The sequence below is a fragment of the Rhododendron vialii genome, chromosome 2a (genome assembly GCF_030253575.1).
Source record: "Rhododendron vialii isolate Sample 1 chromosome 2a, ASM3025357v1".
Classification (NCBI taxonomy): Eukaryota; Viridiplantae; Streptophyta; class Magnoliopsida; order Ericales; family Ericaceae; genus Rhododendron; species Rhododendron vialii.
The window spans coordinates 10,664,262-10,681,738 of NC_080558.1; the positions used below are offsets into that span (position 1 = coordinate 10,664,262).

At 38.9% G+C, this 17,477-nt stretch overlaps 1 protein-coding gene across 1 annotated transcript; it reads left to right on the top strand.

The window, feature by feature from the left end:
- Positions 1-365: 365 nt before the first annotated feature.
- Positions 366-3,876, top strand: LOC131316017 (MDIS1-interacting receptor like kinase 2-like). Its single transcript, XM_058345284.1, has 2 exons — positions 366-3,096; positions 3,232-3,876. The coding sequence occupies exons 1-2, from the start codon at positions 456-458 to the stop codon at positions 3,618-3,620; spliced, it is 3,030 nt and encodes a 1,009-aa protein (XP_058201267.1). The 5' UTR covers positions 366-455; the 3' UTR covers positions 3,621-3,876.
- Positions 3,877-17,477: the final 13,601 nt, after the last annotated feature.

A 17,477-nucleotide genomic window follows, 5' to 3' on the forward strand; every position in this document is an offset into this window, starting at 1 on the left:
TTCTATTTATAGAGAAGAGAGGGCCTAATTAAGGAAGGAAATCATACCAATTAACTATGAAAGAAAATCATCATAGTTAAAATCAAATCTCAATCTTAATATCACCATATGATCACAATATTATTTGCTATATCCATTTATTCTAACACCTATTATGATCTAGACAGCTGCAGAATTTCAACAAATTGGAAGCAAATGTTTTAGATAGTCGTACATGTTTGACTAATTAAGCGGGCAAGAACAAAGTGACCGGCACCTGAGCCCGCGAGCCCATTGCCAAGTCTACCCCTCCACGCTGATTAGAACTTCTGGAAGTCTCAATATGTGATAGAAATCTGATTGTACGCATTCTATTTATCTCGAGCTCCCAACTTACACATGTGATAAGCCGTGTACCTATATAAATACTCCTCCACACGATGAAAATTTAATGCTTTCATCTTTCTAAGCAGCACATGCAACTCCTAGATTGTATTCAGAAACAAGCCATGGCATCCTTAACAAAAAGGGTTCCCAATTTCCAAGTAGTTCCTTGCATAATCATTTTTGTCTGTGTTATCATCCTTCCGTTTGTCTCTTCATCTCGTTTTGCTGTGGCTCACGTTTCTACTGCAACTAAAACAAATGCAGAAGGAAGTGAAACATTCGCTCTCCTGACGTGGAAAGCTAGCCTTGACAATCACAGCCAATCTCTCCTTTCATCATGGAATGAAAGTAGTCATTGCACTTGGGTTGGAATTGGTTGCAACGAGGACACTAAAGTAACCAATTTGAACCTCACGAGTATAGGTTTGAGAGGTACGCTTTCGAGTCTTAACTTCTCTTTGTTCTCTCATCTAGTTAAACTTGATCTGTCCAACAACTTAATCTATGGGACCATTCCCTCGCAGATTGGCAACCTGTCGAGACTCACCTCCCTTAACATGTCCCTCAATCTTCTTTCGGGAACAATTCCTTCAGAAATAGGATTGCTAAGCTCTCTCAGTTCTCTGTCTTTGTGGTCTAACAACCTCACGGGTTCAATACCTCCAACTATAGGAAATTTGGATAACTTAATCGAGTTATACCTTTATGAGAACAAACTTTCTGGATCCATCCCTCAAGAAGTTGCGACGCTTAGGTCTCTCTCTAATCTTTCACTATCGCGGAACAACCTTACTGGTTCAATTCCTGCATCTTTAGGGAACTTGGGCAATCTTACAATTTTGTACCTTCATAACAACAAACTTTCTGGATCCATCCCTCAAGAAGTAGGAATGCTAGGATCTCTCATTGATCTTGGGTTGTCAGCAAATAATCTCACAGGGTCAATCCCTGCTTCAATAGGGAACATGGAAAACCTCAACAGATTGTCGCTTCATACAAACTCTCTCTCTGGATCTATCCCTCTAGAACTAGACAACCTTAGAAATCTACGAGTGCTTGACATAAGCTCTAACAAGATCACAGGTCATCTTTCGCCGAATACGTGCATTCATGGATCACTCATGAGACTGCTTACAGCAAAAAACTACTTAACAGGTTGTATCCCGAATATCTTGAGAAATTGCATTGAGTTGCGTCGTGTTAGGTTAGATCAAAACCAACTGACGGGGCATATATTAGAAGCTTTTGAGACACTCCCAAACCTTGAATATCTGGATTTGAGTTATAATAAATTCCATGGTGAGCTTTGGCAGAACTGGGAACAGTTTCCCAATTTGAGTAGCCTAAAGATCTCCAACAATGACCTCTTTGGAAATTTACCACCTGGGATTGGAAGTGCAACTCGGTTACAGTTACTTGATCTCTCTTCAAATCATCTACTTGGTGAGGTCCCAAAGAATTTGGGAAAGTTGGTTTTATTGTTCAATCTTTCTTTTAGCAATAACAAACTTTCTAGCGATATTCCACCAGAAATTGGAAGCCTGTCTAGTCTTCAGCATCTTGACTTGTCCGGAAACAATCTTAGTGGACCAATTCGAGGGGAATTGGGTGGTTGTGTGAATCTTCTGAACTTGAACTTAAGCAGAAATCTTCTCACGGAGACTATTCCTTATGAATTAGGAAAATTGCACTTTCTTCAAAATCTTGATCTTGGAAACAACTTATTAACAGGTGAGATACCACCAAGGATCGGGACCCTGGAAAGCTTAGAGACACTAAACCTCTCCCACAACTTGTTGTCCGGTTCTATTCCCTCCTCTTTCAAGGGATTGTCAAGCTTAATATCTGTTGACATATCCTACAATCACTTGGAAGGTCCTCTTCCCAACACAAAAGCATTTGAAGATGCTCCATTTCAAGCATACAGAAATAACAATCAATTGTGTGGCAATAAACCTAGTTTGATGCCATGCTCACTGAAGCAAAACAAAGGAGATAAAGGGAGAAATCATAAAAAAACTGTGATTCAGGTTGTAATTCCTATCCTGGGCATTTTATTTTTTATTGTTGCTATGATTTTTCTTGTTCATCGCAACAAAATGGGAGACAATGAAATTGAGCCAAATAGAGCAACTAATAAGGATATGTTTGAGATTTGGAGCTGCGATGGAAAATTGGTTCATGAAAGTATCATTGAAGCAACAGAGGATTTCAATAACAAGTATTGCATTGTAGTAGGAGGACAAGGGGCTGTTTATAGGGTTGAGCTCCCAAGTGGTCAGGTTGTCGCAGTAAAGAAGTTTCATCCTTCGCAAGATGGAGAGTTGACTGAACTATGGAGTTTTACGAGTGAGATTCGTGCCTTGACAGAGATACGACATCGGCATATCATAAGGCTTTATGGTTATTGTTCACATCCACGACACTCATATTTGGTGTACGAGTTCTTGGAAGGGGGGAGCTTGGACAAGAAACTCAGTTGTGAGGAAGAAGCATTAAGTTTGGATTGGGATAAGAGGATGAATGTTCTTAAAGGTTTGGCAGATGCTTTGTCATATATGCACCACGGTTGTTCACCCCCAGTCATTCATCGTGATATATCAAGCAAGAATGTCTTGCTAGACTTAGAAGATGTTGCTCATCTCTTTGACTTTGGGACTGCTAGACTTCTTAACCTGCACTCATCAAATTGGACTTCCTTTGTAGGCACCTACGGATATGCTGCACCAGGTACTTGCACATTTCAACTTAGCTATCAGTATTAGTGTCATTTTTTAAAAATCTACTAGTAATTCCTAAGCCGCCTCTACAATTTCTTGATCGTTTGTCTTTCCTGTTTGTTGTACCCCTCATTTATTTGAGTAGAACTTGCTTACACAATAGAGGTGAATGAGAAGTTAGACGTCTATAGCTTTGGAGTTTTAACATTAGAAGTTATAATGGGAAGGCATCCAGGGGATCTCATCTCATCTCTTTCTTCATCATCTTTGGATTCACCACCACCATCTTCTTATGGTATGCTATTGAAGGACGTATTGGATAAACGACTCCCACTACCAAGGAATGAGGACGGGGAAGCAGTGGTTCTTGCCGTAAAGCTAGCACTCGCATGTTTGGAGCCCATCCCACGGTGCCGACCAAGTATGGAACAAGTTTCTGCGGCTCTATCAAAACAGAAGCCACACTTGCAGAGCCCGTTCCATATGATCACCTTAGGACAACTACTAATTGATAACAATTGTCCAAATTCCTAAGTGCTCCTGTTGTCCCTTCTGTTTGGGTTTTGGCTCTCCATTTGTTTATTGTGCAATGTATGGAGTTTCCTAGCTGGAATTGGTTCCAAGGTTTTGTATTTTTGTTTGGGTAAGTTAAGGATTTTATTGAACAAACTTGATCATACAAGAGGTAGGGGCATACCTCAGAAAAGTACAATTAAAGCACCTAATTAACCAACAACCCAAAATACTAGGGCATAAGATTTTCTATTAGTTTCATAACCATTGTTACTTTTTCTAGCAATCTAAACTTTGTGAATTACTTTAAATGATTATACTTCTGTTTAAGTATTTGCATTCAATTTGGGCGTGGTGTTCAGGTTTACGAAGAGAGAGAGAGAGAGAGAGAGAGGCAGAGTCAAGTTTTGACGGGTTATTTGTGTTTACAATGCGGTGTTCAGCGCGAAATGTGCCGTTTCACTCGAGTTATGAAGTTCTTATTTTTGTGTGTGTACAATTCAATTGCGCAGACTAAGGCTGGATTTCGTATCCTCCCCTATACAATAATCCTTGTTCGATCGATGGTAGACACACAATACTCCTCTCTTGTACTCTCTAGCGAATTGTTCCGATCCCTCCAAGCATTTCAATTCAGTCCAAATTTAATTGGTTTCCACCATGACTGTGTCCCTAAAAGATACTTTAGAAGCCACATTCTTCCTGACGACGCTGGTGAACGCAAGAAAATAATTCTCTCTTTTTCTTTGTCATTGATTAACCCAGCCCGTATTGGTAATTATTCAGTTGTGGCAGTGCCCCAACCCTTCCTCCTCTGCGCAGTTGGGTCGAGAGGCCGACCCCAATCCACATTCCACACCAATCACAAGCACAAGCACAAAACAAAAATAAGCACAAACAAGAAAAGAGTAACACCGAATATACGTGGTTCGGCCAAGCAACCGGCCGGCCTACAACCCACGGGAAGGGGGGTTTCACTATATTGAGAAATTACACTGGTGAGATTTTCTACAATCACCCACAATCTCCTCTCAATACAATGAACTCTCTCTCTCTCTCTCTCTCTCTCTCTCTCTCTCTCTCTCTCTCTCTCTCTCTCTCTCTCTGCCTTGTAGCCAACAATGAACACTCTACCCTAGTGTTTACAAAGGAGAACAATGCTGGGCCTAACCAGCCATTACCAAAACAGGCCCACTGGGGTGGACCCCACCTCCTCCATTCCGAGTGGGTAATCACCAACCAAGCATGAGATAAACCACACACCCCTTGCATAGGATGCACCCCCTCCCAAAGGTATCCACGCTCACCAACCGGAACGCATCCATCTCCAACCGAGATGTCCCCAAATTGCAACGGAGTCCATTTCTATCCGCGCTCCACCATTGCTCAAGCACCCACACCCCCTCACCAGGTGCTTCGCAAGACTCACCGCCTCGCCGTCCGCGGTGTGTCTTTCCCTCCTCCCGTGTCGACAACCCCGAAGAGATCACCACCACTCACCAAATCAACAACAAAAGAGACTCTTTTCTTCTTTTTTGGAGTTCCCATTCAAGACTACCCCAAGGTATTTGGATGCCCAAGGCTTATTCTACGAATAGTGCCCTAAACGCTTGTCAATTTTTATGAAAAATAAAAATAAATAGTCATAATACGAGAAAGCCAAAACTATAATATTAAATCTCCTTGACTAATACATGTATATATATTCCAAATTTTGAAATTTCCTTTCAAAACAATTTTAATTTTAATTCTGATACATGCCGTCAATGTGTTGTTTTCACATGCAACCACTCTATGAGCAAGTGGAAGAGGTTGAGTTGAGGGCTTTATAAGTGAGCACTTTGCCAATTGAGCCTTTGCTCTGTCGATATGGGACAAACAAGTTGCAAAGCAAAACCTCCCACCTATAGTTTCACATCGCTAGTTGAAGGAAACAATGAAGGCAAAAAATCTTTTATAAATAGAAAGTCCTACTACCTTAGTACCAATGCTCTAGAGACTGGACTTGCTTCTAAAACTTGGACTGGGCATTTGCAAAGAGTCCTACCCAACCCAAATAGTAAATAAAATTGGGGTGCCCCAAAATTGGGCATTTTAGGAATGCCCAAGGCCCAAAAATTGAGCACTCCTAGTATGAATACTGATCAACATGATGGGATTGAACAAAAAATCAATATTTTTTGTGTGTGATGTTCACTTGTGCCACCAATCACTTTGATGTTAAACGGTGATCATCTATATTAGTGTTATATAAACATCACATGCATTTAACGCATGACCAACCAAAATTCAAGAGTCTATCAGCTCGTTTGTTTTTCTTTCAGTGCATTTCAGGTGAATTTCAAGCTGACTTTCCACTTGGATACATACATGATCTCAATTATCTATCATTTCTAAACTTAAAACATTCTGAAATGACAAGGCAGTGGAAAAAAAAAAAAAAGAGTTTTCGAAAATATGCACTTGCGGAGTCGCATGTAACATGCATGAGTATCATTTGTGCAGCGAACTGAAAAATGGAGTTGAGGATGCCAAGTATGGTGGTGGAGGGGACCCATGGCCAGGAGGCAAATTTTGGGGAAACCGAGGCCGTGGACTCCTTGGCAGTGGATACGGTGAAGGGAAAGTGGTATACAGCACAGGGGATGATGGAGGTGGGGATTGGTCGTGCTACGACAAGCAGAGCCGGCTCTAGGCATAGGTCCACCAGTAGACCGCCTGGAGCCTCCCGTTTTGGGCCCAATTATTGGGCTCCAAAATAGAGAAATAGGTTATATATTATGTGTTTCAATGAAAGGAGTGTAGCTGGGTGGTAAGATATATGCCCTTTAGCCTAGAGAACGCGTGTTCAATCCATAGGGATTTCATTTTTTTGAGCTGATTTACTGAAGTTGTACGAAAAACTGTACAAATTGAAGGCGGTGTAACTCGAACTCGCGAACTAGGACTCCCAAATCACGCTCAAAGCATGCTTGCCACCAAGCTACATGGTTATCTTGCTTCTCATATTGGACAACATATTTATATATAAAAAGATGAGAGGCACCATTTTCATATCTCGCCTGGGACCTTCAAAATCTCAGGGCCAGGCCTGACGACAAGTAGATATTACGATATATATTAAGATTGGGGATCCACGCGGCCGTTGATGTTGCGGTTTATTTCATCTTTCTTCGGTTGCTTTAGATTTGGTTTGTTCGTCCGTTTTGCACTGGTTCGTTCTGGTGGTGGGTGGGTGAGTATTCGTTTCCTGTATGCCTGTTACATACAATGGAAAATTAAGAGTTTAGAAGTTCATGCCACTGCAATGTCTTCCTTCGAAAAGAATCTCGTAAGGCTGTGGCTGGATGTTGGATTTCCGAGTCCAAGCTGTTCAACACAGTCCAATAGTATTTGTCGCAACATACGCATGGCAATAAACTTCCACATGTTTCTATACACTTTCCGTGGTTTCCAGCACAGCTTTCGAAACTTGACCACAGCCCAATAGACAGTGGTGAATATTTTACATGCTATTGTATCATTGCGAATTCTAGAATGGAACGCTAGCACCAAAAAACAACAAAGATTGATGCTAGGCCGGCTCATAATATGTATAGCAGGTAGGGGGGAGCCAAGGTTACGACTCCAGCATTCGAATGCAAGCAACCGAAAGATGCTAGGCCGGCTCATTCTCAATCAAGTTGCTTTGCCCTCTAGGGGAGGGAGAAAATTACATATCGCTTCGCATTTTAAGCAAGGGAATTGTGCTAGCCCCATGCCAGCATTTGACCGACCCGCCTATTCATGCATCCGTAGAGAGTACAAAGGCACCTATGTTCTTCTAGCTTAAGAGGTTTATTCAGAGCCGGCTCTGACTTTATAGAGGCTTAAAGCGGAAATCAAAAGAAGGCCCTTTGTTGAAATCGAACAAAATGTAAGTAGGTAAATTACCCTTCCAAGAGCAAAAACTATCAATAAGAGCCCATTCTCGATTCTCAAATAAGTACTTAAAAAATAAGGACTTATTTTCAAGTTTTAAAATAATAGGCTTAAAAAAAAGTTTAATTTTTTTTTTGCAGGGTTTGATAGATTATCAAATAAGATCCATATTGCATATTTTTTTTTATTTTAGTAAGCCTATTATTTTTAAGTTTGAAAATTACAAATCAGTACTTTTTTAAAGGGGAAAAACGGAACACACTAAGAATAACCCTAAAACAATAACCAAACATTCCAAGATTTCAAACTCGTCACTTATACATCACTAATCGTAAAATTTAAAAAAAAAAAAAAGACCATTACAAGATTTTAAAATTATCATCTAAATATCAATCTCCTTTTAGTTTTAGCATATTCTAAATATCAATCTAAAGCATCATCTAAATTACACGATGTACGCATTTTTTTTTTTTTTGGTATTACAAAAGATACCTAGGGGTACTATATGAGGGGCCCTTAAAATTCGCACTTTTAGGGGGCCTAAATCAACCGTATCGCTTGTTTTAGCTCAGGGTCGGCTTTAGGTTTATTAGATCACAAACTGTATGTGCACTCTAGGCAAGTCGCAATAAGTCGCTGGTTGAAAGTTTAGACTAATATCATTTCAATACCATCTTAAGCATATACAAGATATACAAATACACATTGCAATAGGCTAATAGCTGTTAAAAGAGAATGGCTACAATAAACACCCCACAAAAATATGCAATTGTATTTTGAGTCACAAAATCTCATAATTGATTACTAAAAAAATTCGTATGTTGAACCACAAAAATATTCATATATAGCACCACAAAAGTTCGTAAATAACACCACAAAATCTCATATATTGGAGCTGCCATTTTTGACTTTGCGATGTCTTCTTGGACCAAAAATTCGTTTACAACACCAAAATAATTCATATACAACACCACACATATTCATATACAACATCATAAAAATTCATATATGAACAACCATAAAATCTCATATATTGGGCCATAAAAACAAGCCACAAAATTCATAAATGTGTACCATACACACTTTCGTAAGATGAGCCAAAAAACTCATAAAAATCAACCACAAAATTAGTATGTGGTGGTGTGTATTGGAATCTTTTCCGCTGTTAAAAGCATTTGAAAAAGGAAATTAATTTTCACGCTCCACTTTTGTCCGCAGACCGCTAGCTCTACATTTAACATAAAGTTACTAGTAAACTTTATGTACAAAGTAGAGTGTCTGCGTACAAAAGTGGAGTACTAAAATCAGTATCCTTTGGAAATTTTCAGCCTCTATTCTTGCCTCCCAAAGGTCTCCAAGGGAGGATAAGGTGATTAATAGTCACCATAGTCAAATCTATGCAGACCCAGATAAAGAAGAATGATTTTTACACTCTCTTTTTAGCTATTCACACTCTTTTTTTGTCTTTATCCACATGAATTTACAATATTGTCCTTGAATTTATGAAGAATTGTATTAAAAAGGGCAAAATAATAAATTCAAATAATAAAGACAAAAAAAAGGAACGTGAATGGCTAAAAACAAAAAATGGTAATAATTGACCGGAAGTTCCCAGTTCTTCTCAAACCCCGTGCAGTCCCTTTCAAGTTTCACTATAAATTCCCAATTCCTAGACAACTGTCAACTATATGGTTAGAAAAATGAATCTCTCCCAGTGCATTCCTTTTCCTATTCTACTGATTTCAACTTTTGATCTTTATGAATAACGAAATTTTCTTCTCAGTTCAATTAAAAAATGAATTGTTGTGGTCAAGTTAAAGCGATTCCATGTGTTCTTGGCACCGCATGTCATTTGATATCAATCAATCTTGGCGACTTCTGCAAATTTTCACGTCAGTCATCCTCTTTATGATCGAGACAACTGCAGAATTTCAACAAATTGGAAGCACATGTTTTACATATTAGTACATGTTTGACTAAGTGATGCAGGGTGTCTTATGAAATACGGAACGACAATCGCGCAACAAAGATAGAAACAAACTCTAAAGTAGAAAATGTTCTCTCTAGACTCTTTTTCTCATTCAATAATAATAATAAAAATGCTTAGCCTGAAGGCTTTCAACTTATTAAATAGGTAGAAAATCCTAACCTTAATCGATTCACCCGAAAAGGGAGCCGATTCAATTAACAACGGAAAATTAGCAAAAATGAAAAATTCAGAATAATGGCAAAACCCAAAAATATAGAAAATTCTAAGAGTTATAGAATAAGAATGGACTAAATTGGGTTTTCTTTGCCCGAGTAATAAGAAAGTCAAATCTTTGCTAAAACGGAAAATTTGGCCTTTCGGAAGCCGAAAAAGCGACAAACACCCGAAAAATGCCATAGGCCATGGCAAAGCCATGGGTCTCGTTTCGGATCAAACAAAAGTGGGCCCAATGCGTAACTCTACAGTTGCATATTTACAGCTTTGCCACTCTAGGCTTGAAATGCCTTAAGTGTACCTCTTTTATCACTACAAGAAAAATGAAAATTAGTGACGAAAAAGTGGCGACGAAATTTAATTTTGTCACTAAATGAGTATATTTGGTGACGAAAAAATAAATTCGTCACTATTTTGATAACTTTCGTGACGAAATAATTTCGTCACCGATTATGCTTGTTTAGTGACGAAAAAAATATTTTCGTCACTAAAGGTACACATTTGGCGATAAAATACATTTTTCGTCGCCGAAAGCTTAAAAAAGGTGACAAAATTATTTTTCGTCGCCAAAGATAATCATTTGGTGACAAAAAATATATTTCGTCGCCAAATGTGAGCAATTTAGTAACGAAATATTTTTTTCGTCACCAAATGCTTAACTTTGGTGACGAAAAATAATTTCGTCACCATTTTAATGCTTTCAGTGACAAAAAATATATTTCGCTGTCAAATGGGTACCTTTCGTGACGAAATTTATGAATTACGCTTTGTCACTAAATGTATTTCGGACATAACTCTTTACTAAAATCTCCGATTGAGATAATTCAAATTGGGTTTGAACAATAACTCAATTGCCTACAACTTTCATGTTTATCAAAATTGCTAATTTTAATATTTAAAGGTCCAAAATTACGTTCGAAATATATTTTCATGTTAAACATATGTGTTATATATTAGATATTTCAAATATTTACTGAAAAGTGTGTGTAGTGCAGTTGGTTGGAACTTGCGCGAAAAACTCAAGGGACTCGGGTTCGAAACCCAGCAGGAGCAACAAAGATGGATTTCTTTTCCCATATGAAAACACTTTCGCAACGAAAAATTTCGTCACCGATTTTTTATATTAGTGACAAAAAATTTCGTCACCAATGTGACCCATCGGTGACGAATTTTTTCGTCGTCAAAAAGCACAATAAGTGAGGAAAAAAATTTTGTCACCAATTATTCACTTTTTGGTGACGAAATATTTCGTCATCAAAAGGCACTATAGGTGACGAAAAATAGATTTCGTCACCAGGTAGGAATCCTCGACAACCTTTAGTTGACAAATTTTTTTTCGTCACCTATATTATTTGTGACGAAAAACATGCAATTTGTGACGATTTTCATTCGTCACCCAATTGAATTTTTCTTGTAGTGTATGGCATCTGCATCATCCCCCTTCTAGAAAGAAATTCGCCCTCGAATTTACAAGATCATCACACGAACTATCACCCGGAATGGAATCAAATGCTTGACATTAAACACATCGACTGTACGAACATGACTGGGATGCTTGAAACGGTGGGCATTCGGATTACTCTAGCTTCTCAATAATTTCAACAGGTCCAACCTTTCGGGCCGCAAGCTTGTTGTACTCATGAGCAGTGTAATAATCTTTAGTGATAACTGCATAAACAAAATCACCAACCTCAAACTCCACCAGCTGATATTTCTTGTCTGTGGCCTCCTTATACTTGGTTGTGCTGTTTTGCAAATGCAGTCAAGGGCGGAGCTACTAAGGGACATGGGGGGTTTAGTGACCCACTCACTTTGATTTTCCACCAGAACATTTGACAGTTTGCAACCAAATTTTGTTATTTTGACCCCAACAAAAATCTCTAAATTGCCCCAACTTGTTTTAAATGCATATAAATTTCAAGCGTTCTCTTCTCTTCGAGAGTTGATAGTGCTAGAAATGAGAGTATCATGCATTATATATTTTACAAACATAACAAGTTCTTTGGGGCCAATTATGAGGCAAAAATGAATTCTTTGTGTATATCGATCTTATAATTAACCTCTTAATTTAGCTACTTTTGAACTTGTGCGCAGAAAAAATATAGTTGCATATGAATCTAATTTTTAACCCCACTAATCAAAATTTATGGCTCCACCAGCGCAGTATCCTTGTGAATTTGCTACAGGTTAGAAATAAAATCCTCAGCCTTGCCGTTGGCCCACTTCAGATTAGGAACAAGAGCCAAATCAACCAATGTGCGCAGGTTAAAACCATAGACAACTTGGAATAGAGAGATCGAACCAAGTGCTACGATTCACAAAATGAAAACAAACTCAGCCTGACACAGTATTTCATCCCAACTCTTGAAATGACCTTCAACTAAACTTCGAAATAGATTGCCCAAAGAACGGTTTACCACTTCGGTTTGGCCATCTGTTTGAGGGTGGTAAATTGTACTGCAATCCAGCTTGGTGTTTGCCAAGAGGGGCGGAGCTGGTATGTGGGGAGAGGTGGCACGTGCCACCCCCTGTTTCAAAAATTCTTAAAAAAAAAAAAATTCTCAGAAAGGTTTTAATAAAAAAATGCGAAAGATTAACATAATGTTTACTTTGCCTGAGTGGTTCAGTGCAGTGACTTAGGGTGGTGTTAAAAGAGAATGTCTACAATAGACACCCCACAAAATATATGCAATTGTATTTTGAGCCACAAAATCTCATAATTGATTATCAAAAAAATTCATATGTTGAACCTCAAAAATTCATAAACAGCACCACAAAATCTCATATATTTGAGCTGCCATTTTTTACTTTGCGACGTCTTTTTGGACCAAAAAATCCTTTACAACACCAAAATAATTCATATACAACACCACACAAATTCATACACAAAGTCATAAAAATTCATATATAAAAAACCATAAAATCTCATATATAGGGCCATAAAAATTCATAAAAGCAAGCCACAAAATTCATAAAGGTGTACCGTACAAACTTTCGTAAGATGAGCCACAAAAACTCATAAAAATCAGCCACAAAATTTGTATGTTGTGGTGTGTATTGGAATCTTTTCCGCTATTAAAAGAATTTGAAAAATGAAATTAACTTTTTCGCTCCATTTTTATAAGCAGTGCTCCACTTTTAACGTGAAGTTACTAATAACTTAATTCATGTACAAAGTGGAGTGCCTGCGTACAAGAATTGAGCACCAAAATTAGCATCTTTTGGAAAATTTTGGGCCTCTATTCTCGCCTCCCAGAGGTCTCCAAGGGAGGAGAAGGTGACCAATAGTCACCATAGTCAAATCTATGTGGACCCAGATTAAGGAAAATAATTTTTTCACTCCCCTTTTAGTCATTCACATTCTTTGTTTGTCTTTATCCACATGAATTCACAAAATTGTCCTTAAATGTGTAAAGAATTGTATTGAAAAAAAAGTAAAAATAGTAAATTCAAATGGATAAAGGCAAAAAAAAGAGTGTAAATTACTAAAAGACAAAAAAAAATGGTGATAATTGACTGGAAGTTCCAGTTCTTCTCAAACCCATGTAGTCCCTTTCAAGTTTCAACAGCTACTACAAATTGAAAACTAGACAACGATATGGTTAGAAAAATGAATCTCTCCCAGTGCTTTCCTTTTCCTATTATACTGATTTCAACGTTTGATCTTTTTGATTAACGAAATTTTCTTCGCAGTTCAATAAAAAAATGCATTGTTGTCATGATCAAGTTAAAGCGATTCCATGTTTCTTGGCAGCGCATGTCATTTAATATCAATCAATTTTGGTGACTTCTGCAAATTTATCACTTCAGTCATAGTCCTTGAGATCTAGACAACTGCAAAATTTCAACAAATTGGAAGCACATGTTTTAGATATTAGTACATGTTTGACTAAGTGATGCAGGGCATCTTATGAACTCCGGAACAATCGCGCAACAAAGATAGAAACAAACTCTAAAGTAGAGAACTCTAAACTCTTTTTCATTTAATAATAATAAAAAAATGCTTAGCCCGAAGGCTTTCAACTTATTAAATAGATAGAAAACTCTAACCCTAATTGATTCGCCCGAAAAAGAAGTTGAATCAATTAACAATGAAAAATTACCATAAATGAAAAATTCAGGATAATGGCAAAACTCGAAAATATAGAAAATTCTAAGCTTCTCGAATAAGATTGGACTAAATAGGATTTTCCTTACCCAAGTAATAAGCAAGTCAAATCTTTCCTGAAACGGAAAATTTGGCCTTTCGGGAGCCGAAACAGCGACAAACACCCGAAAAATGCCACCGTTGGGTTGTTTCTATCGAACAAGGATGGGCCCAAAGTGTAATTCCACAAATGCATATTTACAGCTTTGCCACTCTTGGCTTGAAATGCCTTACGCTGTGTTTGGTTCACAATTTTGGATTGAAAATTTTGAGTAAAATATAAAAACATGTGATTGGATGAGTTATTTCAAAAATATGTGGGACCCCCCTACTGAGACTGACAGAAAAGGAAAAAAGAAAAGCTGATGGATAAAAGGCAAGTTGGACAAAAGTCTCCCGTTTCCCTCTCTCTCTCTCTCTCTCTCTCTCTCTCTCTCTCTTCAATTACTCCCTCTCTCCAGAACCAGTATTGCTATGTGCACCGACCAGAGTGTAGAGAATTCGTACCGATTGGCCGCACTGAGCATTCTCCGGCCACCGGACAGCCGATCCGAGCCGTCAAAAAATTCTATAAAAAAAAACCGAATGGGCTCTCCCAAGAATCAATGCCATCCAAGGTGTGTAGGGTATTTGATCCGAGCACCTATTTTTCGTGTATATACACATATATACATATATACACGAAAAATGGGTGCTCCGATCAAGTACCCTATATACCTCAGATGTCGTTGATTCTTGCATAAGCCCACTTGGTTTTCTTTTTTGAATTTTTGGACGGCTCGGATCGGCCGTCCGGTGCCGGAGAAGACCCGGCAGTACACATATCATTTTCGACCACGATTCATCTCTCTCTCTCGAAAATTCTTTCCAAACCTACAATAGTCAGATTTTAAAGTCAAAAGGTAGTCTTTCGGCACCTTGGAAGTTACTTTTTGACTCCACATTTAAATGGCATTAAAAATAACTTTTTGAAACAAAAACTCCAAATGTGCTTCCGAACACAGTGTTAAGTATCCCTCTTCTATGGCATCTCCATCATCCCCCTTCTAGAAAGAAATTCGCCCTCGAATTTACATTATCATCACACGAACTATCACCCGGAATGGAATTAAGTGCTTGACATTAAACACATCAGTTGTATGAACATGAGTGGGAAGCTTCAAATGGTAAGCATTCGGATTAATCATCTCAATAATTTCAACAGGACCAACCTTTCGGACCGCAAGCTTATTGTACTCATGAGCAGTGTAACAATCTTTAGTGAGAACTACATACACAAAATCACCAACCTCAAACTCCACCTACGTACCCACATTTCTTGTCCACGGCCTCCTTATACTTGGTCATGCCAGTTTGCAAACGCAGCATAGTATCCTTGTGAATTTTCTACAGGTTAGCAATAAAATCCTCAGCCTTGCCGTTGGCCCGCTTAAGATTAGGAACAAGAGCCAAATCAACCGATGTGCGCGGGTTAAAACCATAGACAACTTGGAATAGAGAGAACCCAGTGCTATGATTCACTGAATGATTGATCGAATACAAACTCAGCCTGACACAGTTCTTCATCTCAACTCTTGAGATGACCTTCAACTAAACTGCGAAGCAGATTGCCCAAAGAACGGTTTACCACACCTTGGTGTGGCCATCCACTTGAGGGTGGTAAACTGTATTGAAATCCAGCTTGGTGTTTGCCAACCTCCAGAAGCAGCACCAAAAGCGATTTAGGAAACGAGTATCACGGTCAGAAACAATGGATGTTTGCAGCCCATGCAAACAATAAACCTCCGCAAAATATAACTGTGCCACCTTGACACCATCCGTAGTCTTTTTACAAGCAATGAAGTGGGCCATTTTGGAGAACCGATCAACCATCACATAAACAGAATCATTGCCGCATTGGATATGCGGTAAGCCTAACACAAAATCCATACTGACATCGGTCCAAGGGTGAGATGGAATGGGCAATGGCATGTATTAACCTGCAATTGTAGCTGTACCCTTAGACACTTGGCAAAAATGACAGCCACGCAGCCACAAACTTGTAAAGATATCACTGCAAAGTCGGCCAAAAGTATGACCCGACACCAACGCATACATCTTATCACGGCCTAAATGCCCCTCATCATGCAGTTCCTTAATAATTTACGAATGAAGATTAAAATCCGGAACACACAACTCATTCCCATTTGCAAAGATGTGCATCTTTCAAATATGGCTACTAAGCATTAATAATCCATTAATCCTCATCATGGTTACTATGAAATGAAAATGATTTTCGCCACGTTTATCATTTTGGACTTCTTTTTTGATCAAGTACAATTTTGTTAACCCACCTAAAAAATAGGTGAACTATATCCACATCCTCATTAGTTCTTGCTGTACGATATACATGGACCATGCTTGATACTTACTGTCCCAATAACAAGAAAAAGGTACACTTTTTCTTTTTTATAACCAAATGTTCAGGCCAGCTAGTGCGTACTTCAACTAATACTGAGGGCTTGAAGATAATAACCGGGCATAACCCCCGAGTGATTCGAACATGCGACCTCATGAACAAGTACTTATTGTTTTCTTATGCCTACTTTGCAGACCTTTGGGTGGCTGGGGGGCTCAAGAGCTATCCATAGCCTTGAAATCGGGCCGGGGGGGGGGGGGGGGGGGGGGGGGGGGCGGCTCAAAAGCTATCCATAGTCTTGAAATCCCAAACCCTGCCCTTCGTGGAGCTCAAAACTAGGCCACCATGGATGGGGGACATGAACTTTACCAATTGTGCTAACTTGACAGTTCTTTGCCAACCCCTTGAGGTCGAGAATACAGTACACTTGGTGGTACGGAATTGACAACTTTGATTGTTGTGTGAGAATACCTTAGATCCCAAAAATATGGGCCGGGTATTGAGAGGTGGCAGATTGTTGTTCACAATCCACTAGATATGGTCCTAGAAATTGTACCCCCGGCCTCTGAATATTAGCCTCCATTCATGTTAGGGGATTTTAGCTTCTTAGATTTGGGACCATTAATTTCTCATTATCAACAATTTTTTAGTAAGAAATTTCATCAGAATGCTACTCTCAGGCATCATTCTTTGAGAGGTCTCCGACGACGGCAGAAGTCGTCGATGATAACCTTTTGCTGCCGGCCGTAGGGAGATGACTTTGGTTGTTTGCCACGGTGTTGAAATTGTGGAAAAAGTCAAATAACACACCCCTTTGCACCATAATGTACGCCACATGCTTATGTGGCTGGCCTGGCGGCGTATAATTGAACAATGTAGAAGGGCATCTAGTTCGCTGCCCAATTATTCAGAGCCTCTTAAGAATGTTGTGCATTTTTGTTCTGCAAAGTGTTGTGTTAGCATACCTTTAAAATTGCTTCTCTTTGAGAAAGAGGGGCGTGGGCTGAACGGCTAAACTAACCAAACAGCTCGAGCTCTGCTCAACTTTTGGCTTGTTCAAACTCGTTTAAAAATATATAATCCAAGCTCAACCACATTTTTTTGCTTGTTTATGAATTCAAGCCAGGCTTTAGTATATGAGTGTTTGGCTCAATAGGCTCGTGAACGAAGGAATTATTCCGTAAATGTTACACATATATGGGGTAGACT

Excerpts from the sequence above, each read along its gene's own strand:
- LOC131316017 (XM_058345284.1), top strand. The coding sequence starts at position 456 with ATGCAACTCCTAGATTGTATTCAGAAACAAGCCATGGCATCCTTAACA. Across the intron at positions 3,097-3,231 it reads CTACGGATATGCTGCACCAG|AACTTGCTTACACAATAGAG; the intron begins GTACTTGCACAT and ends TTATTTGAGTAG.